Raw genomic sequence first — 26,601 nt, forward strand, 5'->3', positions numbered from 1 at the left:
CAATTCAGTCCTTAGCTGATGTCTGTTGTGATATTGCTTTAAAAGGAATATGTAAATAGTGAGTGTGCATCATCACTGCAGGAAGTGATGTCATACAGAATGTGACACAGGAATAGGAGGTGTGTTGATCCCTAATAAGGTGTGCGTAGAGCTCTCCTGTAACTTGCATATAGTATTATGTGTCTTCAATAAAAAGAACCCAAAATATTTACCATTCATCAGTGTGTGATTGGTAAGTTTGTGTGAAGAACCCAGTAACACAATACAGTGGCAGTTTTTGAAGCTCAGTTGCAGAAGTAAAGTCGAAGCACAACAGTGAAGATCGGAATTGTGGTAATTCTCTTCAGTGCAGAGATCATGGAATGGAGTCAGTCCAAAGATTGGGAGAAGCCAGAATAAAGAAACTGGGGCAACACAAGCGGTCTGCTACAAAAGCAGAATCAATACAGCGAGGGACCGGGAGTTAGAAGTACCCTTGAGGATCAGTGCTCGAAAAAACATGCAACTGACTAGGAGGATAACCGGATCAGTGGCTAGTAAGAATATAAAGTCGGTTTGGAATTGGGCTGAAAGGTTATGAGGCCACTGGGGCATCATGGTGCGGTTCCTGGCAAAAACAGCTTCATGGGCAGGGGCAAATAAAAAGCACGCGATGCAGGCTACAGTGCTACAGAGTCCAGGGCTCTGCTTGGCGAAGACTCAAGCTGCAGCTACAGCAGTTCTGCAGTACTGTTTAGTATTTCCATCAAAGGAAACCCAAACCACAGAAAACCCAAAAGAATCCGCGAGAAGCAAGGAGCATCGGAACCATGACTGCTAAATTTCCCCGTTGTGAATTGGAAAGTCACAGATGTCCTATCCAAGTTTAAGCTTTTTCGCCAGAGAATGGAATTATGTTTCTTGGATTTATCTGTCACTGAACCTGACAGACAGGGAGTGAAGATTAAAATAGCCATTGGAAATGAGGGACTTCATCGAATTAATACATCAGGTTTATCTGATGAAGAACAAAAAGACCCGGTGAAGCTCTGGAATACACTGGAAGATCAACTCCGCGTAAAGGTGAATTTCAGGATCCACCGTTTAGAGTTAATCGCATTCAGAAAACAGCCTTAGGAGTCAATTAATCAGTCTATTAGCCAATGCCATGATAAGGTCAGAGACTGTAATTTCTCTGAAGCCAGGTTGTCAGAGAGAATCATGGAACTCATCATTGCTTCAACAAAAATTGAAGCCTTCCAGAGAGACCTATTGGAAAGGAAAGGTATGATTTCGACATCTTGTTGAAAGACGATAGGAAGTACGAAGCCATTGTGGCAGGAAGGCAACATCTGTAAGCATGGGTGTGGCCAGGACTATTGGCAAAGTGGCCAACCGTCAAAACAGAATAAATCCTATGGGCGGTGCGGTTTCCTGCATCAGCCGCGGAATTGTCCGGTGTTTCAATACCACTGCAAGGTGTGTAGCTTGATAGGATATTTGCCACGTCAGTGCAGGAAATCTGGCTATGACACTGTGGTCAGAGGCTACAATAAGCCATGGTCAAATAAAAAGTGTGTGCGACGTGCTGGCAGCAGCAACAAGGAGTGTGCTAGAAGTCACTGCAAGCATAGACACAAACATGAAGTTAGTAACAGGACAGACAAGGTGTAAGATGCTGTGAAGAAAGCTCTTCAACATGAAAGAGAGCAGGCTTTCCACACTGTTAATGTGGCACGATGTTGGATGCACTCACACAGCTAGAGGCTTTTGCTACAATCAACATTATATGCCCGAACAAGAATGGCAAGCACACACACAAAGCCAAAATAGACACCGGAGCTGGTGCTAAAATTGTGCCATTAAAAATCTTAAAAGACATGTATCTTCATCAATGGGAGTCAATGGTACAGCCTACGACAGCCAGGTTGACAGCTTACAAGGGGTCACCAATCCATTATATCGGTATACTGACATTAAAGTGCAGCTTTGGCAAATCTGCATGGTCATTACAGGTTTTCTACTCAGTAGACAATGAATGGTCCGGCTGTAGCAGGATTACTGGCATGTAGGGAGTTCAAAATTGTGACCATACACAAGATCAACAATGCACCATTTGTGCAAGAAAATGTTAAAAATGACCCTATCGAGTCAGTCCATGACTTACAGCTGAAGTGCCCAGACAGGTTCGATTCTGTGGGGAGGTTCAAAGGTGATGTTGTATTTCATTTAATAGAAGATGCAATTCCTTCAATTGACCCACCTAGGAAGTGCAGTGTACATATCCAGGAAAAGCTGAGCACTGAATTAAACAATATGGAACGAAATGGCATTATTCGTCTTGTACAATTACACACCAACTGATGTAGCTCTGTCACTTGTGTACTGAAAGAAGATGATATAATTCAGGTGTGTTTGGACCCAAGACATTTGAATCGTGCAATTAAGAGCTGTCCACATAAAATTCCAACATTGGAAGAGTTAAACCCATGATTTGCTGGAGCAAAGTTTTTCTCCAAATTAAATGCGAAACATGGTTATTGGTCCATACATTTATCAGAAGGATCGTAGGAACTAACCATGTTTAAAACACCATTTGGAAGGTATTGTTTCCAGAGGTTATCTGTAAGTCAAGATCTATTCCTGCAACATTTGGACAGGATTACTGAAAATGTTCCTGATTGCCTATGTATAGCGAATGACATTGCAGTCAAGAGTACCACTAAGGAAGAGCAAGATTGAAATCTTTTTGTGTTGATGCAAAAGGCAAGCAGAGAAGGTCTTGTTTTAAAGCAAGAAGTACGAAATAAATGTAAGTCACCTCAACTTCTTCAGTTCGATCTATTCTAACACTGGGATATGTCTGACCCAAGCAAAATAGAAGACATAAAATCTATGCCTACACTCCAAGACTGAGAAGATTTGCAATGATGTCTAAAGTTGTTCAATTTCTTAGCAGCCTATACACCCAACTTTGCTGCAAAAGCATCGTCATTGAGTCAACTGCTCAGAAAAGATGTTTTGTTTGTGTGGAAAGAGGAGAACCAACACATATTTGAATCACTTAAGCAGTCATTGTCAGCGAAGACAAATCTTCTTCAACAGTACGACCCAAGAAAGGAAACAGTCTTGGAAGTCAATGCATTACTGAAAGGACTAGGAGCTTGTCTTATGCAGGAAGGGAAACCAATAGCATTTGGTTCAGAGTCACTCACTAACACAAGCTAATTACTTGAACATGAAGCGCGAGACACTTGTTCTAGAGTTTGGCATTACGAGGTTCCAGACGTACCTTTTTGGTAAGCGGTTCATTGTGGAAACGGATCACAAGCCATTGGAAATGATATGGTGTAAAGCTCTGACAAATGAGCCATTTAGATTACAAAGGTTACCAGTCAAAATCCAAGGGTATGACTGTGAAGTCCATTATAAACCAGGGAGCAGGATGGTTACATCAGACACATTGAACCAACTGCCAAATCCAAAGAAAACAGCGGATATTTCATTAGACCTACAAGTTGACAGGTCGAAGATGTTCTTAATGATTACTCGATGAGCTTTGGAGAGCACAAGTACAACCAGCTTAGAGAATAAACAGCTAACGATCCACTGTTGAAGGCATTGTGGTGAGTTATTGTTGATGGTTGGCCTGATACGATACAGGAGGTTCGAGACAACTTAAGATCCTTTTGGTCGTATAGGGACGGGTTAGGTATCTCAACAGGAGCAATATTTAAAGGAAGACAGGAGCTGATTCTCTTCGTCAGGATATATTGTCGCAATTGCACCAAGGTAGCATGGGCATCAATCAAACAAGATGTCTGGTGAGGGAAACTGTCTACTGGCCTGGGATTAACTGTGGTAAAGGCCGGCTACCCAACCCAAACTCGACGGGACCCGACGACGTGTTATTTTAAGCTTGTGCAGGTAAGGAACAAAGTGAAAAACAGAAGGTAGGTTAACTGATGGTCGGGTCAGGTCGGGCACGGGAAAAAATGGAAGGACTTGGGCTGGGTCGGGTCTCATTTGCAGACCCGAGCAGGCCTTTAAACAGCGGTATCAAGAGAGCCCTGAGGATGTGCAAGGCATGCCGAGCACATCAGCCAAACCAGCACAAGGAACCACTACACCCGCAAGAGGTTCCATCGCATCCCTAGTCGAGTATTGCAATGGATCTGTTCACTATTCATGGTGACGATTTCCTCTTTTCAAAATTCTCAATCATCAGACAGTTGAGGGTTACATCAAGCACATCTATAGCGAATATGATAAGTGTGATATTTAGTCTTTTTGGTACACCGGAGGACATTAGATTAGATAATGGTCCACAATATATAGGCAAACTATTTCAGGATATGTGCGCCAAGTGGGGCATAAACCATGTAACAGCCTCTCTACATTATCCTAGATCCAATAGTCTTGCTGAGAGAATGGTTCATACAATTAAATCGCTTATTGCGAAGAGCAGGGAATCGGAATGAGATATCCAGGTTGCTATGTTGCATTTACAGGTAACACCATTAGACATGGGATTACCATAACCAGCCAAAATCATGTTCGGGAGGTAGATCAGAACAACACTTTCAAGTCATCATCTGTCCAGCTTTCCATCAGTGGAAAGACTACTGGAGAAGCAGGAGAAGATGAGGTCTACACGCAATCGACATGCAGGCGCAGAATTGCCTAGTTTACATTGCCATGAAGACCCCTCCTGCCACAAATGAGGCATACTAACTTCGTCATATGAAACATTAATTTTAAACTGCTGCTGGACTTAAAAGATGACTTGTTTAAAGAAATCACAGCGGTGGCTGGAAGCATTTGCATTCTAAGAGACAGTTACCTGGAGAAGACAATGGAACTGCTCTCTGATCCAATTAACCCGAATGGATTTTGATCACCAGACACTGAATGTGAAAAAAGCCAGCATTCCACCACCCCCACCCCTGAGGGTGTCTGCCAAGATGGAGAATCTACAAAAATGCAGGAGAGTTTGTTTAAAAAAAAGCTGTTCACATGACTAACCTGCTGGCCCAGGTTTGGTTTTCAATTGTGTTCACAGAACAGTTTGAGTCAGACTACAACTGAACTTAAAGGAAGACAGCATCTCCCTGTCTCGCGCTCTCTCTCTAACACGAAAAGAGACCGCAATTTGAAGACAAAAGAAAAGGAAGGTCTCTCCCTGGCGCTTTCTCTCTCATGAATTTCCAGATTCACTGAAGCCACTTAAACCTCAAGAGAAAAGATACCTACATTGAAACAATTTTGAAAGCATGCACTGGGCCCCAATGAAACGTCTAGATTTAACTGCAATCAAACATTCCACATTGAACTCAAAAGACAGTAAATGAACTCCAGTCTTTGCTTCAAACTTTTCCCCTTTATTCTTTCTCCTCTTCTGTCCCTATCTGCTTGTGTTTATCGCGTATGCATGCTAGCGTGGTCATGTCGCGTAATCCTAGTAGTTTTAACAAAATTAGAGTTTTAAGGTTAATAAACTTATCCCTTTCTTGTTTAAATCTAAGAAAACCTGTCCGGTTGATTTCTTTGCCATTACAATTGGAGAGCAGTGAACAAGGATTCACTGAGGGGAAGCTAAAACATGGTGTTTTAAAAATTAAACTCTGTTACAGTCAAACCAGGAAAAGGCTGAGAGGGAACCCCTAGACCCCTTTCTCACCTGGTCATAACAACATGTGGGGCAAAAGGTTCGAGGTATTCACATAACAGAAGGAACCTGGTTTCCCTCAGTGGTATCTAAGATCTGCAGCGAGCTTAGATCATATGAAGTCACAACACCTAATAGAGCGACACTGAGGAGGCACAGATGTCAACTAAGGGAAGTGTCCAATTGCATCTTATCCAATACTCCAACAGAAGTGAGAAACGTTCGTGGGTGAGGTCTGAGTGTGAAATTGTGGAAGACAAGCAGCACAACGCTAATGTGCAGGACACCCATACATCTCTGTCCATAAGTCAAGAACACTGTAGTGATGATTCAAGATCTCAAAAGAGTTTTACAATTACGAGGTACGGGTGTATTAGTAAACCATCTATACGTTTTAGGGACTCTTAAATGATGGATGGAGATCTAACTTTTATGTAAACAGTGTTCACAGCAATCCTGTTATATGATTTATTCTTACTGTATAATGTTCTACTTAAGGAAAAAGGGGGATGATATTCTATTGCTTTAAAAGAAATATTTAAATAGCGAGTGTGCACGATCACTGCAGGAAGTAATGTCATACAGCATGTGACCACAGTAGGAGCTGTGTTAATCATTTGTACGATGTGCATGTAGAGCTCTCCTGTAACTTGTCTATAGTATTGTGAGTCTTCAAGAAAAAGAACCTAAAGTATTTGTTACCATTCATCAGTGTTTGATTGGTAAGTTTGTGTGAAGAACCCAGTAACACAACAATGTCTACAGCAGTGAACTTAGCATCACCAAACAGGTACCTAGAACAGCAGCTGTAGCCAAAGAAACCCTCTCTAGCCAAAGTATGCCAAGGTCAAATATAGCAATCCCACAATATTGAGCTATTCATTAATTCGCCAAAACATAGAGATCAACCCGAAGACTTTCCTGGCCATCATGGCTCTGCACCACACCATATTATGTAATTGGCCACTAAGCCATGGGGGAATCTTGTATTTTAAAGAAAATATTAGAGAAACTAATTCCCACTTACAAAACTCATCCAATTATGCACTTACATGATTGACAATCCAGCCACCAGCTAACTGCAAGGGAGCAGAGAGTAGAAGGAAGACAGTTTTTTAAAAAAATAGTTATTCTTCTGCTTTGATTCCATGGGTAACCAACAGAGGAAGATAGGAAAAGTGAAAAGACAAGGTAGCTGATTTTCATCCTCTCCACTGAGTGGGACAGGGTAATATCACAACCAAAATCATGGCACGGAACTTACTGCCTTATTCCCACTTCTGCCATTCCCACCATGATTTTGAAGTGGACTGAGACATAGATGAGAAATGCTCGTGCCCAAAATATGCAGGAGCCTATTAATATATGCAAACTGGGATTTTACAACATACATCGGACTCTGCTGCAATTTTAGGCTTCCACTTGGCAGAGTGCACACAGCACAAGCCTCGTCGAGTGTATATGCAGTGGCCTAACCAGCAGTTCTTAAAAGGGAGGTGCATCAAAAATGCTGCAGGTAAGCTCCTGCAATGATTTTTTGGGGTCCAGGAATAAATGCACCTCCTAGCTTCACAAAAATAGTCACATCAGCTGTTGATCTTTCCTGGGCCACTCCTAATTATTGCTAGCTCCCACCTTTAACAGTGGAGCCGCCAGATTTCCTATTTATCAAATTAAAATGAGACCCAACCATGAAAATGGTTCAGGCCTCTCGCCAATGACATTGGGCAGATCTGGCCCATTGAGAGAAGGACAGGTTTGTATTCATGATGCTTGTTAAGAATAGTTCAAAAGTTGGCCTATCATGCTCATGCCAAACTCTTAAAATTATTAGAGATTATTCACTAAATTCACAAAATATATGTAGTATCATTTGAAATATTTCTTTTGCATTTCTTTTATGTCACCAATAAATATTGCAGGTCATTTTTTTTTTAGAAAAGTCAAAATGGAAGCAAAAATTTGTTGATTGCAAAAATACGAATTCTCAAGATGTCTGTGACATAGAAATCATTCCCAACTCTTCTGTAGCATGGAAATTAATCTCATGATAGTCATAGACTATCTATACCCACTGCCAGCCTGAGGTTCAGCTACATTCAAATATAAATACAGATATACATTGCATGTATAAAATTACATCTCTGACCCCTAGACCTGTTTGCTAAGGGAAATAGGTCCTTCCTAACCACTCTATCTAGGCCCCGCATAATTTTATACACCTCAGTTAAAGCTCCCCTCAGCCTCCTCTGTTCCAAAGAAACAATCCCAGCCTATCAATCTTTCCTCATAGCTAAAATTTTCCAGTCCTAGCAACATCCTCATTAATCTCCTCTGTAACCTCTCTGGTGCGATCACATTTTTCCTGTAATGTGGTGACGAGAACTGTACGTAATATTCTAGCTGCAGTCTAACTCGTGTTTTATACAGTTCTTGCATAACCTCCCTGCTCTTTTTTCGTGCCTCAGCTAATGAAATAGAGCATCCCGTCTGCCTACTCAATCACCTTATCTACCTGTCCTGCTACCTTCAGGGATCTGTGGACATGCACTCCAAGGTTCCTCTACATTTCTCAGTAATATACCATTTATTGTGCATTCCCTTGACTTGTTTGCCCTCCCCAAAATGCATTACCTCCCTTTTTATCCACTTGACCAGTCCATTGATATCTTCCTGCAGGCTGCACCTTTCTTCCTCATTATCAAACACACAGCCAATTTTTGCATCATCTGCAAACTTCTTAATCATGCTCCCTACATTTAAGTATTTAAGTCTAAGTCTTTGTATATTTTATATATATATATATATATATATCTGGCGGGCAGTCATAAAGGTGGGGCTAAAGTGTGGCGAGTCGAAGAGACTTAGCAGTTGGCAGGAAAAAAGACAAAAGCGCAAGGGGAGAGCCAACTGTGTAACAGCCCCGACAAACAAATTTTTCTGCAGCACCTGTGCAAGAGCCTGTCACTCTAGAATTGGCCTTTATAGCCACTCCAGGCGCTGCTCCACACACCACTGACCACCTACAGGCACTTACCCATTGTCTCTCGAGATAAGGAGGCCAAAGAAGATATATATATATATATATATATATATAAAGTACATACATGTATCGATAAAATATATATGATGAAAAGCAAGAAGCCAAGCAAGAGCCCTGTGGACCCCCACTGGAAATAGCCTTCCAGTCACAAAAACACCTGTCAACCATTATCTTTTGCTTCCTTCCACTGAGTCAATTTGGGATCCAAAATTTTGCCATTTTCCCTTGGACCCCATGGGCTTTTACTTTTCCGACCAGTCTACCATGTGGGACCTTATCAAAAGCCTTGCTAAAATCCATGTAGACTACATCAAACCTAGGGATAAAGACAAACTTGTATTTATATAGTGTCTTATCCAATTCTCAGGACATCCTATGAAATGATTTGCAGTACAGTTATTTAAGCAGATGTGGCAGCCCAAAAACAAGAAATGGAATGAATGACCAGTTCATTTGTTTTTGGTGGTGTTGACTGAGGGTTGGAATGTTGGCCAGGACACCAAGGGAACTGCCTGCTCTGCATCAAAATAGTACCATGGGATTTTCTACATCCAGATGGTTGACATTTTATCTAAAAGACAGAACTTTAACCATGCAGTATTGGACTAAAGTTTCAGCTTAGATTATGAGGTCAATGGCAAATTCTCCCCTTTTGCACTTAGGCGTCCATATCTGCCAAGATAGGTGTAGAGAGAAAGTCATGTGTGGAGGATTGTATGTCTGTAATGATGCCTGCGGCTTTTCCATCCATTTAAATTAGAGAAGGGCTTGAACTCACAATTTTCTGAAGTGGATGCATGAGTTCTACTGACAGCATATGGACAGCAGAAAAGAAATGACAGTAACAGCACAGTCAGGTCCCAACAGATTTTCTGAACAATTGTAATTAACTTCATTGCAGTTGCTCTGAAAAGTAATAAATTAACTTTATACAGACACTGGTTATGAAGTTTTTAACAGTTTACATGATTAAATTTAATGAATAATCTCGAAAGCAGTTTTAAGAATTTCATACTAATATAGGAGGCCAATCTCTAAACTATTCTTAACAAGCATCTCAAACGCAAACGTGCCCTCCTCACAATGTTCCCGGTTGCACATTGAAATTATAAAGATAGATATTATCAGAAATGTATATCTTGTACACTAGCACATCTTGGAAAAGGGACAGCAGAAGGGAAAAGAAAATATATATTTACAGATATTTACAAAATATATGTTTGTACCTTCTGAAATATATCTTTTGAATTTCATTTATGTAACCAAGAAATATCATAGGCTCCTTTTTTAAGAACAGAGTCGAAATGGAAGCAAAGATTTGTTGAGTACAAAAATACAAAATTAGATTACCCACCTCTCCTGTAGCATAGAAATCATTCTTCTGATATTCATAAAATATCTGAAAGAACTGGATAAGGGCACTGCAAAAAAAAAAACATTTAAATGCTCCATTGTTTACCAAGCCCGCAGCTGGATTTTTCATCCAACAACTTTAGCTCACAGCATTTCATTCTTTTTGGAAGGTTATAGCTGTAAACAGACACAACCCCCATCCATAACTGGTGGAAAAGCAATGGGATTTCACTACAGGTTTGAGAACAGTTAGCAGCTAAAAGAGTGCAGTCATCCATTTATAGTAAATTATTTAAGTTGTCTCTAACAATTGCAATTAATTTACATTAGTTAAATTCATAATATTTGACCAGTATGAGTAACATTGCAGCATCAAAAGTAGAAGCTACTGATCCCACCCCCAAAGTAACCTATATCATATCTTTATCACCAGTGAAGGCTAAGAAAAGAACATTTGCATTTTACTCACTTTATTTTTAAGGAGCATGTTTATGCGCAATGTTCCAAACACATGGTTTGGAGAAGTCCTAGGATAACACAGGTGCTGTGAACCTAACTTTGGCTGGGGAGAGGATGGAGGGGTAGAAAAGTATGAACCAAAGTCAACTACCTAAAGAGCTTGTCCCCATTTTAAGACATATTTTCTGAAAATTTAATTCGTAATGGTCCCTAAAGTGCGAGTTTCACAAAGGCCTCATTCTATATGCCTCTATATAGATATCAAATCAGACTGAAGCATAGGGATCTTGAAGAATCAGTTTCTTCTTCAAGGTGTTCACCAAATACCAACTTCAGCACAGCTAAAGAAACAAATATGGATTTAGAGGATGAGGAGGTATTGTCGAAAAGGAAAAGAGGCAAATTGGTTCATAAGTCTTTAAGCTGGTCGTCTAGACTAAGTCGACTGGTGAACATGAAGGCTTTTTCATGGACACTATTGATTTTGTACATGAAACGAACTTTGTTTTAGGCCACAGTGGAGACATTTATGGTGAAAAATTGCAAGAAATGTAATTTATATTTGACATAAATTCTGAATCCAGGTCTAAAAGAAAGAATTTGGTATGGTGGAAAGAATTAACTTAAAAAGTAAAAAATACTCAAGGGAATAGGCTGAAATAAAACTGATCTAATTGTGAAGAGATTTTGTTCTTTCTCATAACAAGAACAGTATACAAAAAATGCAGATTGTGGCAGCAATATAAATTGAAGAGGTCACATTGAGGGCACTTACTAAGAAATAGGAAGACAAATTTCTATTTGCTTAAAGTTTAAATATGCAAAGAAGTAGTACAAAAAGGCTGACCTGTACAGATCCCTTCCTACATCATCTTCATTTCGTGCAAAGCCTTCATCCTGGTCAGTAAAGCTGAAGCCAGTGCCAACCTAGTGTCCGGGAGTAATGAAATGTTACCTCTATACGACATACACTGAAGTAAAATGGCACCATGTACTCCACTTCACCTGATGAAAATTAATTCTCAAGGTCTTATTTTTGTACAAGTTGAGCAGCCATTGTCATTATATAGTATTTACAGAACAGAAACAGGCCATTGGGTCCGACAGATCTATGGCAGTGTTTATACTCCACACAAGCCTCCTCCCACTTCACTGCATTTCACTCTATCACCATATCCTTCTATTCCTTTCTCCCTCACACACTTATTTAGCTTCCCCTTAATTGTATCTATGCTATTCACCTCAAATACTCCCATGTGGTAGCAAGCTCCACATTCTAACCACTCTGAATTAAGAGCTATTGCTCTTGGAATTTGTTTTAGAGTACATTTATACTAATATATTGTTTGTCTGCGTCCATGTTCTATTGCTAATTTTTCCCATTATGAATTCCAATGTGCACATTTATAATGGAAACTGCTTTTGTAAACTTCACATTTTAGTTACAATCTCCATGTGTGATGGAACTGTAGAAGCTCAGTTTTGCATCTCCCCAGTCCTCAGCCTGTACTTCAGAGAAACTCCAATGCAACAACCAACTCTGGTTCTCTGCTTCCCAAATTGCTATAAATTTTGCTGAGTGGTCTAACTTCCCAGGTGCAATGCTGGAGGAGAGCACTTTGTGTATTTATCTCCTGTAACATATGCATTTTTGCATTTCCTGCTTGCTTGCCTGTACTACATATATACATCTAATTTTATAATAAATAAGAAATGTTGAAGCTTCCCTTCAAAATTATATTCTAATTATGATCTTGGCAACATATGTTTGAAGGGTTTTTTGTAGCTCAAGAGGCATCAGCTGTTCTATGATGTTACTTTGGGATTTAGCATCATTGCTTATTATGTGGTTACCAGGAACCAGCAACAGGCAAGATTCTTCAGTCACATTGCTTCCACAAACCAATCGCACTACAACTTATAGCTGCAAAGAGGAATCCTTGCACCGTAGAGTCATTACAGTGCAGAAGGAGGCCATTCGGCCCATCGAGTCCATGCACCAGCACAATTTGTAATTCAATATGATTTATTGTACTGTAATTTTTCACCAAATTTATACCATTGCAGAATATGGTACAAAAATCATAGCTGAATCTAGTTGCATCATCTCTACTGAAGCCCACCCAAGGAGTTGGTCTGGCATACAGTAATATTGCATTGGCTCCAATCCAACAATGCCTCAGAATCCAAAAATGTGAGTGATGTACATTGGAGCAGGGTTTCTCAACTGGGAGTCCACAAGAATATTTCGGGGTTGGTGGAGGGTCGCAAATTGTTCCATTAGTGGTCTCCCCTGCTCCCTTGTGTATTTTAATGATTGGAATAATCTCAGATACAAAGACTGTGGATGTGCAAGTTCTCATTGTTGTGACACCAATTGCAACATCATTGAGTGAGTTCTTCTGCAGATCACTGGTTTTTACAGATTTACCTTGGTAAGCCTTTTTTTTGATAGTTTCTCCATGCATAGACATAGCCCACTCACTGCTTCTAATTATTAAATAAAATAGAGGGAGGTAGAACTTCTTAAAAGCCAAGTTGAGGGCGAGAAATCAGTGAGACGGTCTGGTGTTGCTTGGGTCAAGGTAGCGAGCCTTCCTCTCAACCTTTTTCTTTCCCCTCCTGCAGAGTCACACTGTTTCGCCTGGAAGCTGGCTGCACGGTTGAAAAGAGACTGTTTTTTCCCTCATTGGTGACTGAGATGGGGAGGTGGTCACCAACAATGGAGAGTGTGCGTGTCATGTCTTGGAGGGAGTGAAGGATGGGGGGAGGTGGGTGTTGGGGGCGGAAAGAAAGAGACTTGCCCGTCTCTGGGCTTGCAGAAAGTCCATAACCTGTGTTGGGGTTTTGTGTTGAGATAAGAGGAAAGAGGGGCTTCAAGATCAATTGTAACATCGCTACTGCCACCTTAGCTCAGATCTCGTAACTCAGCATAGACCAGGAATCAAACCCCAGGCACCTTCCTACTCTTAATGGCTCAGAGCCACATTGGTAGGTATATCTACCAACCGAGTTAATAGAGACAGTGTGGTCTTGTGGGGGTTGGGGGGAGGGGTGGTGGTGGTGATGGAAAACAGTCTCTGGGTCAGCAGCAAGGCCATAATAATTGGGATCCAGTCTGCTTCTCTGCTTCAATGTCTTCAGCCTGCATTAACAGAATAGCTGAAGGCTTTGTCACGATTTTCCTCATGCCTCAGATTCGGAGCTTTTTCTTCATGGCTATGTGCTTTTCTGACAGACAGATAAGCGTAGTCTGTGTGTTCCTGTCTATTTGCAAAGAGGCAAGGAGGAGAAAGGGGGCTGCCTTAGGGTGATGCGATCAAGGGGTTAAAATTGCTCAGGGCCCTGTTTATTCATCCATTTCCATCTTCCCTTACTGGTGGTATTAATTTGAATCACTGGCTTTCAACACTGTGTTGAAGTTTGGTATCGAAATACTAATTATTACAGGGGATCACTGGATTTTTTTAATATAATGTGGGAGTGGGGACTTGGAAGTAAAGTGTTTGAGAATCCCTGTATTCAAATTCGTTTACTTTAACTCGTGAAACTGTCCCCTTGAGCCAGTAGATGGCACAATGGTAGATGCAAGTATTTGGCAGCTAGATTATGCATACACATCTGGTGCCCTGGCTTCCTCAACTAAGCACACATTTAGTATGTGTTCCAAATGTGCTTGTGAAGTGTTGCTCTAAAACTCAAATAAAGCCAGAGAATCTCTTAATGATGTCAGTATAATCTGACCAGTCCAAATGAAGAATGGTAAGTAATATCACCCCACTTGCCCTGGCACACAAGTGTGCTGTGGGATTTGGAATTATTGTAGAAAGCGAATTAGCATTACTTTAGAATGCACTCTAAACCCCCAGATTCATTACAGAAAAGATAAATTGGAATTTAACTTTCAAGGTTTCCATGGACAACTTACAAATGCCAAGGCCTAGAAATAGTCATAACTTGTGTTTTTAAGTAGCCCTGTGACAATTCTAAAAGCTGCGTATACTGTTTAGTATATTCTATTTTGTAAGAGAGTCATAAAGTCACGAAACCATATTTCCACCTCCTTTTCCAGCACAGAGCTAGCCTGAGATTGTACTAACATTTATTTTTTACACAGTTAACAACGTTAAATTCTGTATTAAATGGGGGATGCCCCCTTTAATAATTTTGACAGAAAATGAACAGTATTTTACAAGTTACACAAAGTACAAAATACCAAACCCCCATCCACTGGAAAAGGCAGAGGATAGGGTCAGGGGTTAAACAGTTATCTGCTTGCATATCATTCATCCACAATCTTCATCTGAATACATCAGAATTCAACTTCTGAAAGCTATGTCTACATAGCATGTCAAGCCTATAGCTCAGTATAACTGGGTAAATGGCTGGGGGTGGAAGGCTGGCAGCGCAGGGAAATAAAGTAGGATGCATTAGGGAAAGCAGAAGAACTGTGCAGCAGTCAACCAACAACCAAGGGGTTAGAACGCGACTGTTCAAAGGTCAGGATCAAAGAATCTTCACCTTGATAGAGTATAACGTTTTAGTAAATGTCATTAATGGCTTAATGAAGCTCACTAAATATTGGGTGATAACAACTGATCTTCACTAGCATTGCTCACAGGCAGCCTGAGGATCTGGTGCAAGACTGTAATATATAACCACTAACCTGGCCAGTCTCTTCCAGGGGAGTGTTCAGGTAATCCATATGGGCAAGAAGTTTAAATAAATACTGAAGTAAATTGGAGGCTATTGATTAATGATATTCTGCAGGTTAGCGGCTGTTTGGCTCCTATTTTTGTTATCCTAAACCTAGACGCTTAACAGAGACGAGGAGCAGAATATCTAGAGATAAACATATCTTTAAAAGGTGGTGTAGGTAGCAAATGAAATGGGGTGGGTGGTGTGAAATTGGTCTTCGTTATTACCGGAAAATTGGCGATAGTGACTTGGCAATGGAAGAGAAAATCGGGCAAGGTGTAAAAACAGACATGAATTCCTTCTCGCCAGTTTAGTATTACTGCCAAAGATCAATTTCACCCCTAGGTTTTATAAAGAAGTAACTGAATACTAAAGGAAATAATGCTGAATTCACACAAGACAGTGATTAAACTAAAGCTGCACCAGCATGTTGATCCCATTATAAAGAAGGTGTTAGGATAATGAAAAGGATACTGTGAAAATTCACCAGAATTACATAGTTATTGAGGACAATTTTAAAAATTGGAACATTTTTTTTCCACTGAAACAGGGAATTATCATGTTCAGTATTGGTGCCTGCTACAAGCTGGCTAAAGATGTTTTGTAAGGTACACCAGCAATGGACACTTCATAAGAGGCCTGATTGTCTTACACTCAGAAGTGTGCCTACAGTGTCCAGTATCTAATTATATGAAAGCGTAACCTGTGAGTGTAACAATAGGAACCACTGTAATCTAAATTGGATATTGTATCTTTTACACATACCTTTCTACAATCTTTCTGAACTTTACTGAAATAGTTGGTGAGATGGCTAGTTACGAATTGTTAAGCTGCTTTATTTTACAACAAGTAAACATATAATCAAACTAAATTCTAATATAATCTTAACTGAATATGGAAATAAAGAGAGATGTGATATTACTTCCGACTACAAAAGCTGACCTGCTGGATTTTAACTTTCTGCTCCAAGGCCCAGGCCTACATTGCAGCCTCAATAAAACCTAACTGCCCATGTGTCCCTTTGTCTTCTTCAGCCTTTGTTCCCAGCCAGGGGGAGAGCTGGATGCTGATTTTCTCTCTGGTCAATGATTCCCAAGTAGGCTTGCCAATACAAAACAGTCGACTCGTCCTTGTTGCAATTGGGTTTAAACACAGTGGGGAGAATTTGGATAAGGCCTGAAAATGGGCATGGGGATCACGTTGCACAATTAACCCTCACCCATTCGTTCACCCACCCGATGCAAGCAGAATGTAACCTTCGTGCTAGCTGCTAATTTAAATAATAGTAGTGTGCAGCCAAGCACTATAAAGGCACTGCTCAGTAGCTGGGGAGGAGGAGGGCCAAGTTTTTGCAAGGCTAGCACCATTTTAAAGCCAGCCTGCACTACTTAAAACCAGCCTGCACCTCTTAAAGGGGACGTGTATTCTGGCTGGTGCAGGGGCTGGAAATGGATCGGGAAGAATGGCTGAGCAGTAAGGGAGAAAATGGTGCAACAGGACAGAGAGAGTGCTCCAAGTTATAGAGTCATAGAGAGATACAGCACTGAAACAGGCCCTTCGGCCCACTGAGTCTATGCCAACCAACAACCACCCATTTATACTAATCCTACATTATTCCCATATTCCCTACCACATCCTCACCATTCTCCTACCACCTACCTACACTAGGGGCAATTTACAATGGCCAATTCACCTATCAACCTGCAAGTCTTTGGTTGTGGGAGGAAACCAGAGCACCTGGCAGAAACCCACACGGTCACAGGGAGAACTTGCAAACTCCTCACAGGCAGTGCCCAGAGCCGAACCCGGGTCACTGGAGTTGTGAGGATGTTGCCACTGTGCCGCCCTTCTCTGATGAGTTCTCTAATGGAATTCTCTGGAGATCATAGTGGATGAGGTGGACAGGAGTAGAGAGGTCCTCTACCCACCAGGGGCCAAGACAGTTACTGAGAGGGCAGTGGAAGCAGATAGCCATCACTATCAATGACAGAAGTGTAGCGCTAAGGACCTGGATGCAGTGCAGGAAGAAGTTAAATGACCTCATACGAGTGACTGTATCTTCAAATGCCAAACCCTTACAAATGAACTACTAGCCCCATTTACCACACCCGAGTCACCCACCTACTAACAATCAACATCAATCACAACTCATAGCTAACACTTATAGCTTCACTTCACCCTCAAATGCGTAGCACTGCTGCAAACCTCACACCCACATCTCTCATCACCCAAACACATGGCATCACACTCACTGACACACTTCCCTCTCTCTTGCAGGACAAGAACACAAGAACATAAGAAATAGGAGCAGGAGAGACTTATATGGCCCGTCGAGCCTGTTCCGCCATTCAGTACGATTCATGGCTGATCTTAGGCCTCAACTCCACTTTGCCACCCACTCCCCATATCCTTTTTTTAACCTGACAGAATAAAAATTTGTCTATAGCAACCTTGAAGATACTCAATGATGGAGCATCCAAAACCCTCTGGGATAGACAATTCCAAAGATTCACAACCCTCCGACAAGAAATTTCTCCTCATCTCAGGCCTCATGATCGACTCCTTATCCGGAGACTGTGCCCCCAGATTCTAAATTCCCCAGCCGGGGGAAACAACCTCTTAGTGTTCCAAAGAAGGGTCACTGACCCGAAACGTTAACTCTGCTTCTCTTTTTACAGATGCTGCCAGACCTGCTGAGTGGTTCCAGCATTTCTTGTTTTTATTTCAGATTTCCAGCATCCGCAGTATTTTGCTTTTATTCTCTTAGTGTCTGCCCTGTCAAGCCTCTTCAGAATCTTGTATGTTTCAATGAGATCACCTCTCATTCTTCTAAATTCCAAAGAACATAGACCCAATTTACTCAGCCTCTCATCATAGGACAACCCTCTTATTCCAGGAACCAATCCAGTGAAACTTCACTGTATTGCTTCCAATGCAATTGTATCCCTCCTTAAATGTAGAGACCAAAACTGCTCACCAAAGCCCTATACAACTGTAGCAAGACTTCCTCATACTTGTACACCAATCCCCTCGCGATAAAGGCCAACATGCCATTTGCCTTCCTAATCACTTGCTGTACCTGCCTAAATCTCTTTGCAGCCTCTTTGTATCTGCCAAGCAGCCTGCTGTCACTGTCACCACTGGCACCAACTTGGCACAAGGGTTTGCGGAGACCTTGGAACCATTCTTTCCAGCTTGGAAGTGGCGTCCAACTCCATTATCACACTTGTTAGGGGCAGAATTGAGAGAGAACTGAATCCCCCAGTTCTTTTTCCCTTTCTGTCTATAATCTGTGTGTTCTAGACAAAGAAGATGTGTTTGTTTCTTAACCCCTATGTGTATAGCCAATTTGAATAACCAGCAGCACACTTACCTTGAGTTTAAATAAAGAGGGTTATTTTTATTCACATGTTTTCAACCTGAAAGTCTAATACTAAGTCTCACACACACACACACACACACACACACACACGAGAAAGAAAGCATTAAAAAGGATAGGGCACTTTAACAAATTACAAGCAAACGAATAGTTGATCATTCATGTAATTTGGCTCATCTTGGGGAAAAGGCATGCGTTGCGGGCCTGGTGAAGGCAGCGTTTTCAGGTGGATTCAATAGCGAGAGTCATATACCGAAGTCATTGCAGGATTCTCTTGAAGAGGTGGATTTTTCAGCAGTTTATTGATTGTAAACTTATCAGTGGGAGGTTGGTTTTCTGTACTGGTGGACTTGAAAAGGAACAGGTTCAGAGACTCTAAGATGTTACAGTCTCCAGTTCTTTTAAGGCACAATGGTACTGCCTGGGGTGCTTGCTGCTTTTTCTGCAGTCTGTATTTTAAAGATTTTTAAAAGGAGACCAACATGGCTGCCCCATGTGACTTCCCACAGTTCCTTTTCCAAATATGGTGAGGGTCCAAATTGTTTAGCCTCATCCTGTTCATTGTTCTAAGACATTCATCCTGAGGACGGTTAAGATGATCACCTTCTTTATTTCAGGAGAAAACCATTCAATTCGGGAATGTCTCTCTAAGGTTTCAGGAAGGGTGTTGATGACACCTCTTAGTCTGGAAGGTAGTCTTCTGTCCTTTCAGACAGTGAGTCAGTTCTTAAATACACAAGCCAAGAGTCAGCTGACCTTCGGTGGTCATCTTCACAGCCCATGTCCACTTTTAATGTCCATTGTGGTTCGTTTAAAACAAAAGGAAAATGCAGTTCCAGGAGATGCTATGCTGAATATAGTCCATGCTTAAAGTTATGAATAGGACATGCCTGGACTGGGCATGACACACCTCTGCCACACGGAAAAAAAATGGAATTTCAATTACATTTTTTTTTACATTGTATTTCTCTTGCTTTACCAGGAAAGCAAATAAACACACACATTCTGTACAATCTCATTCATCCACATAGTATCCTGAGAACTGCTGCAGCTGGCACTGGCTGCAATAGCCATTTCCTATTCAAGGTTGGAGTTTTTATCATCATCCCTCTTTTGGATGATGTACCATTAAAAATTTGCATTTCTTTTGGTTACGTATTGTCAAATGGGATTGTAGTTTCTCTAGCATCAATTTGTAGTACTTTGGGAACATTAGTCTCAGTAAGCATGTGGTTGTTGGTGAAGCTTAAATGCAAATTTCCGTTACTGCTGGCAAGATTCCCTGTCTGTACAAGCTTTAACCCCTTAACTGGTGTTTCCACAACATTAACCATTCAGGTTCTGGCATATTGATAGTTCTTATTTCTAGGGTGATAGTGGGTGATAAATTGTTCGTTAGCCCCTGAGAGGCATCTAAGCAAAATACTGAAGATGCTGGAAATCTGAAATAAAAACAGAAAGTACTGGAAATACTCAGCAAGTCAGGCAGCATCTATGGAAAGAGAAGCAGAGTTAACGGTTCAGGTCTGTGAACTTTCATCAGAACTGGCAAAGGTAGGAAAAGTATTAGGTTTTAAGCAAGTGAAGGGGGATGGTGGTGATGGGGAAGAGAATAAAGGGGAAGGTGTGTGATAGGGCAGAAGGCAGGAGAGATTAAATAACAAAGATGTCAGGGGACAACGAGAGTGTTAATGGTTGTGGTGAAAGACAAAGCATTAGTTCAGAGAGAGTGTTAGTGGCAGAATAATGAGCAGCTCTGTTCAAAAGCACAACATGAAACACCGGCACATGGTTAAAAAAATAAAATAATTGAAAAAAATCATTAAAAATCCTCTGCTCAGTCCAAAAGCATGACCCCGAGCATCTCGTTGCTTGTCATTTCAACACACCACCCTGCTCTCATGCCCAACACCTTGCCTGCTGCAGTGTTCCAGTGAATATCAACTCAAGCTCGAGCAGCATCACCTCATCTTTCAATTAGGCACATCTACAGCCTTGTGGACTCAACACGGAGTTCAATAATTTAAGACCATGATGGCCTTTTTAAAAATTATTCTATAATTTTTTTCCCCATACTTCCTGCCCGCCAAATTGAAGACTTTGGATGCCATTTAGCACTCGAAAAACAGGCACTGTGTGATGGAATTTCTGGGGCATTGAGTGTAGATTCATCAAGGTGACACAAAGGATGGAAACTATGGTAATAAAGAAAGACATGTATTATGAATGCTGAATTTTGTAACATGATTATGTTTTTAAAACTGCGATTTCTAAAAGTTTAAGATGGAGTCTGAGAAGTCAGGTGACCTCACATCCACTCTGCTTAAGAACAAGACAGGAATCTTGATTACCAGGACAACAGAGAACAGAGATCAAAGACATTTTTTGAAAAACAGAGTCTGTAGTGGTAACACCCAAAGAACAATGGGCTTCACCCTCTCAGACTTTTGGATTGTAAACAAGGAGTCAGCGATTCTGAGGATGCAAATGTACCAGGCAGCTGTTAAAACCTGGGAACAATTGAAGGCCAGGCAACTCTGTGGAAACCAGTCTTCTGGACTTTGCATATTGGAAAAGGACAATAAGCTATTGACTTTTGATTCCAGATAAATTTACCAGATTTCCTGAAGTCATAACAGGTTGTAAGAACAAAAAAACAATGGTGGCAGTCTCAGAACAGGCTGTAAGGAAGACAACCAATGGTGGTAGCCTCGGGAAAGAAAGAGAGAGAGAGAGATAGAGAGAGAAAAAGAGAGAAAGAGGGAACACCTATTCTCGGAAGCCTGATACAGCAAAAGGCTGTGATGACTTGAACCGGTTTTGAAAGTTGAAGTTTTCAGAGAAGTAGACCAACAGGATAACAAGGGATCAATCACGTTATTCACGGACGTCCAGGTCGGAGGTGTTCAGAGAAGTGAGTGAAGAGGACATTGATTTTGAAAAGATTCAACCCATTGCAATTCGGAGGAGTTTGGAACTTTTAACCACAAACATTTTACCGTCGAAGACGACTGTGTAACATATAAGTGTGGAGTGATGTTACCAAGTGTTTTAACAATAAAGAAAATACCTTTCTTTGTAATTTGGAGTATCAGCTACTTACAAAGTACTATATAGTTAATGTGGATTTCTTTTAGTTCAGTTGTTATATTAAAAGGCTTAAAACGTGAAATCTTGTGTAATTCTTTAATTTGGTCTGGGGGTTCATATCTTGTACTTTAACGTTAATGGTCTCACTAAGGTTGTAACACATGAGATACTAGGACTGATTCCACTGCAGCAGAAATTATTAAGTAACTTAATAAATGCCTTTAAAATTGTGAAGTGTTTGACGGCGCACACAGGGAATTTCTTCCACTTGGGGTCACCAACCGTCAATGACAAAAGAAGTTGACAGAAATTTCTTTGCATGGAAATGGGATTAGAGCAGATAGCTGCAACTGAACAGTTGGATTATGCACAAGCATGATGGAACAAATGGCTCCCCTCAATGCTGCAATTTCTATGATTACTTCAAAAACCTTTTCAGGATATCTCAAGGTCAGAAAAAAAACAGATGAAAATAACTGCCTTTTTCTCATTTGTTTTGAATTGTATGAAGATAACAACAACAAATCACAACTGAACAAAGTGTGGACAAGAATTTTATACGAATAAAAGGAAAAGAACTGCAAATGAACAACAGAGTGGGAATATATTTTTTCACTGCATTTTGACACAGAAATCCTCAAGCAGCAGGAGGAAAGTGAAAAAATAAGTGAAACTCAAATCAACGGTAAGCATGTACTAGACCAGTAAGTTATTGCAAAAAGGTTATATCAACACTTAAGGAGAATTTCACTTTTGATTCAGTTGCTGTTAACCCTACTGATTTACTGTTGTATTAACATACTTGAAATGCATGTAATTTGGTTTTGATAATAAGTAGAACCATTTCAAAACTGAAGTTCTTTAACTAAAAAAAGGAATACTTGATGGAAAGCCACTGATTATATCCACACGAGAGGGGCAAATGCACAATTCACGTGTTGCTAAGATAAGGGACCCGATCACCAGCAAGACATTCTATGCTCAGATCCCTACTAAAGAGCATTTTACATGCACTACTACTATGTGGTACAAGTTTTCATTTATTATTTCAGCGTGATTAATTGGGACCATTATAAGCACAGCAAGTGCTTTACTATCTCCCACGTCGAAACGGTCATTTGCATCCCTCTCCTTAGCTCAACCAAGAACAATCCTCCACTTCCCTGAGTTTCTGATCTTAGCTATGCCAATACAAAGGAAGCCCAGTGAAAAAGAAATACTTCACCTACCTCAAAAATTCATTAGTAAGACTTGCCAAATTAAAAGCAGATACAATTCTAACTAATATATATTTTACTTGTGAAGAGCGAAATCTCTGATTCTTGACTTGCTTGCACTATATATAAATATATTTTCATGCAGCTATCCATTGGCCGCTAAGCTCAGTAACACAGATGGATTTTGTTTTGCCCCAACCTGCTGATTTTAAGGTGTAATTGTAAAATCTGGCATCAGTTACACCTTTTTGAAAAGATCTGCAAACTTGGGGTTGTGCTTTATTTGCGGGTAGAATTGTAATTTTTAGGGTCATATAAGAAGATGTGTGTGCCACTAATGCACCAAATGTTATGGTATTTATTACATTATTGCAATATTTATAGTTTGAGGCACCAGGCTTGTAATGTAAACTATAGCTTCCCCCCTGATGTTTTCAAAGCTTTAATTAAGATAATCGTGGATACTGAGTGGAGTGCAGGAAATTGGAAACAGGGATTCCTCATCAATCAAGAAAACTCCCAAGTAGAACCAGAACATGATTTGTCTTTCAGCAGGACTTTGTTTTAGGCAGTTCTTGATACAATTCATTTTCATAAGACCACATCATGGACATACAACTCAAGTAGTTCCAGACCCTGCCACTAAATAATTTATTCAAATAAAACCACATTAACAGCAAGAAAACTTACCGGATTGTCGATATATAGCATTGAATATTTTGATGTCCATGGTACCTTTCGTGCCTCCACTAGATTTAAGCATTTTTATATAAAAAGAAAATACTAAATTAGCAAGCAAAAGCTACTGAATTTGAAACATGAAAGGTTAGTCTTCCTTGATCATTGCTTCTCAAAGACAACAAAATTGCTCGTTCTTTACATTTTATGTTAAGGTTTGGCCAGATTGTTTGAGGACTTATGACCTGAAATGAAGATGGAAGCCCATTTGTGCACCAAGTGATGTGTTGCTATGCCTATACATGCTCTTGGCCCCTGGCTATATCCTGCCTATCAAATTCCATGAAGAAAGTGGCTGCCAAGAACAGAAAAAGCAGCAAAGTTCAGGTCAACCCATGAATTTCAATGCCACTATTTTTAAGGCAGTAACCTCAATGAATTTTAATGCAATGGAAATAAAGAACATGCCTTGTGTGAGAATGTTCAATGGTAATGCAAGATTTTCACAAAGAGCCACAAACATGGCTGAATTACCAGCTCAAGGTGCATTTCTGCAACCTCAAGTTCCCAATCAGGAACAGGATTCTGCACCACAATTTAGAGCATTGGTTTCTAGTTGCTGGATATCTTTTGCAGTCTGTATAATACTATTCACACATACAAGGAAGAAGTTCCATGCACTTACATGAGTAAGTTAATGAACATGGAAGATTGCGAAATAGTATACAACAATTAGTAGAGAAACATTGCTATCTCACACCAACCAAGCTGTACATCTATTTAGAGCTCAGCTATAATTGATATTTTCTCAGCAATGGTGGGGGGGGGGGGGGGGGGGCGGGGGAAAATAGAGATGGGAAGTGAGGGCCAATTCCTCAATCATAAAATATCAAATCAAATAAATGCTCATTTCATCGTGTTGCAGTGTGCTTTTGTACATGGGAAGAGTAAAAACAGAAAACAAGCATTTTTGCAATAAAGAATTATAGATGCTCCCTTCCTGAATCACAAAGTTCAAAAATATATAATTCAACCTCAGTTAGTGACCTATATACATTTCAGCATAGCAAGTTAAAACAGGAAATGATAATTCAGAATAAAGTCCAAACGTGTTTTTTTTTTAAATAATTGAATGGCCTCTTCAAAGCATTCTTGGAAAAAAAAATTTCAGAGGAAGAATAACAGTTAAAATTTGGGATGTGTAGTCAACATATCCACCTTATAAGATCAAAGATTTACTTACATGTAAGATTTTTAGTAACAACATATGGCCCATGTTCAACAAAAAGCCCAAACATTGATGTGCCTCCAGGGCCACCTTGAAGCCATAGCAGTACAGGGGCAGTCACTGAATGCATCTGGAAAAGTGTACACAAGCATTAAATCATGAATAAAAATTCTAAAATGATGAACGGCATAGGTTCTGGAGAAAATGTTGGGGGGGGTGGAAGAAATGACTATACAGTATTAAACCTTATTTAAATTGTATCAACAAGGGAAAAGGACCAATTTTTCTTCAAAACAATCCCAAAAGACAAGGAACCGGAGCAAGCAGGTAGTAAGTTTGATGCACTTTTTTGCCCCAGGTAACGTAACAAATAAAAAAAAAGAGTCTTTATAGGCTCTGCAAATTTCAGTGCCTAAAGAAGTCAGTGGGGGAGGTGTTAACCAAACCATATGGTCAATAATTGCATTTTATCGGATCCAATATGATTGTAAAACCAACCAGCAGCTGATCAAAAACAAAATCCTGTTTTGCACGATGAAAATCATGCTTTGATAAAGGCACTTATTTTTAAATGATGATTTTAGCTGTGTTTTTATGCATCAGATTGAAGGGTGTTAGTTCTATGGAATGAAACACTTCTCTTTACCACCCCAGCTCCATTTTCATCATCCAGTCAAGTAAGCCTTGTGCAGATCAGGTTTAGCCGTATGCAACAAGAGTTTTCTATTCTAGTTTAACCTTTATCACAATCGCAGAGCACCTCCTGCTCACCAATGGGAGTTTTCCACTTATTATTGAGCATGATCAATAATTTACGATGGAATACTGACTAATTTGTGTTGTGGTACACACCCACTAAGATTTAGCTCAAGATGCCCCCAACTCATTTTACTTTGGAACCATACAACTGTTTTATCCCATTAGGCCTGTAAGGCTGAAAGGGCCAGTATGCCAATATGTTAACTCTGTACATTACTTAACATCTACATTATAAGCTTTCCCTTAAAGGGGAGAGTGACAAAAATTAAAAAAAAGACTTGCATTTATACAGCGCCTTTCACAACCTTCAGACATCTCAAAGCATTTGATAGCCAATGAAGTACCGTTGAATCATAGGCATTATGTAATGCAGCAACTAATTTGCACTCTAAGGTTCCACAAACAGCAATGTGATAATGACCAGATCATCTGGTTTTTCATGTTGTGTGGCCACGACACCAGGGAAAATGCCCCTGCTCTTCCAATGGTGCCCAAGGATCTTTTACATTCACCCAAGAGGGAAGACGGGACCACAGCTTATGTTTCATCCTGAAGACAGGAAAGGTAGTGGATAGAGGTAGGGGAGAAAGCAAAACAATGGTTGAAAAGGGAGTCACTGCAGGTTTCATTTGTCCCACATTTGTCACCGGGAAGTACAAACTGCACCCTTAGCAACTTCCTTCCACGTTACATCACCCACCATAAAGCCTGGCTACCCAACCAAACCCAACTACATGTGTCAGGTTCGGGTCAGGTCAGGTCTGTATTCTGCGTTCAGCATTTGGGGTCGGGTTGGGCTGGACTGTACTGTTTTGCTTCCTATTGTTTTTGTTTTAATCTATGATTTTTATCTATTTCAATAATATGTTTGTTATTTTTGGGTTGGGTCGGGCATTTAAAAAAATTAAAGGACTCGGGCCCGGTTTGGGTTCGGGTTGGCTGTTGTCGGGTCGGGCCCAGGTCAGGTTTTAATTTTACTCCTGACCCAGGCTTTAACCCATCACCTCCAAAGCACAAGGGCAGAAGAGCAAAGAGACAAGCAGAAAAAGG

At 40.4% G+C, this 26,601-nt stretch overlaps 1 protein-coding gene across 6 annotated transcripts in view; it reads right to left on the minus strand.

Annotated features, from left to right (window-relative positions):
• The window catches only part of cpvl (carboxypeptidase vitellogenic like), a 120,535-nt gene that overhangs the window by 60,239 nt on the left and 33,695 nt on the right, over nucleotides 1–26,601 (minus strand). For all 6 annotated transcript variants that reach the window (XM_068059459.1, XM_068059468.1, XM_068059498.1 and 3 more), the window contains 4 exons: nucleotides 24,808–24,922; nucleotides 23,577–23,635; nucleotides 11,350–11,429; nucleotides 10,045–10,111 (listed from right to left, as the gene is read on the minus strand). In XM_068059459.1, coding sequence (XP_067915560.1) covers nucleotides 10,045–10,111; nucleotides 11,350–11,429; nucleotides 23,577–23,635; nucleotides 24,808–24,922 — 321 coding nt within the window. The remainder of the gene's footprint in view (nucleotides 1–10,044; nucleotides 10,112–11,349; nucleotides 11,430–23,576; nucleotides 23,636–24,807; nucleotides 24,923–26,601) is intronic.

The sequence above is a fragment of the Heterodontus francisci genome, chromosome 2, assembly GCF_036365525.1.
Source record: "Heterodontus francisci isolate sHetFra1 chromosome 2, sHetFra1.hap1, whole genome shotgun sequence".
NCBI lineage: Eukaryota > Metazoa > Chordata > Chondrichthyes > Heterodontiformes > Heterodontidae > Heterodontus > Heterodontus francisci.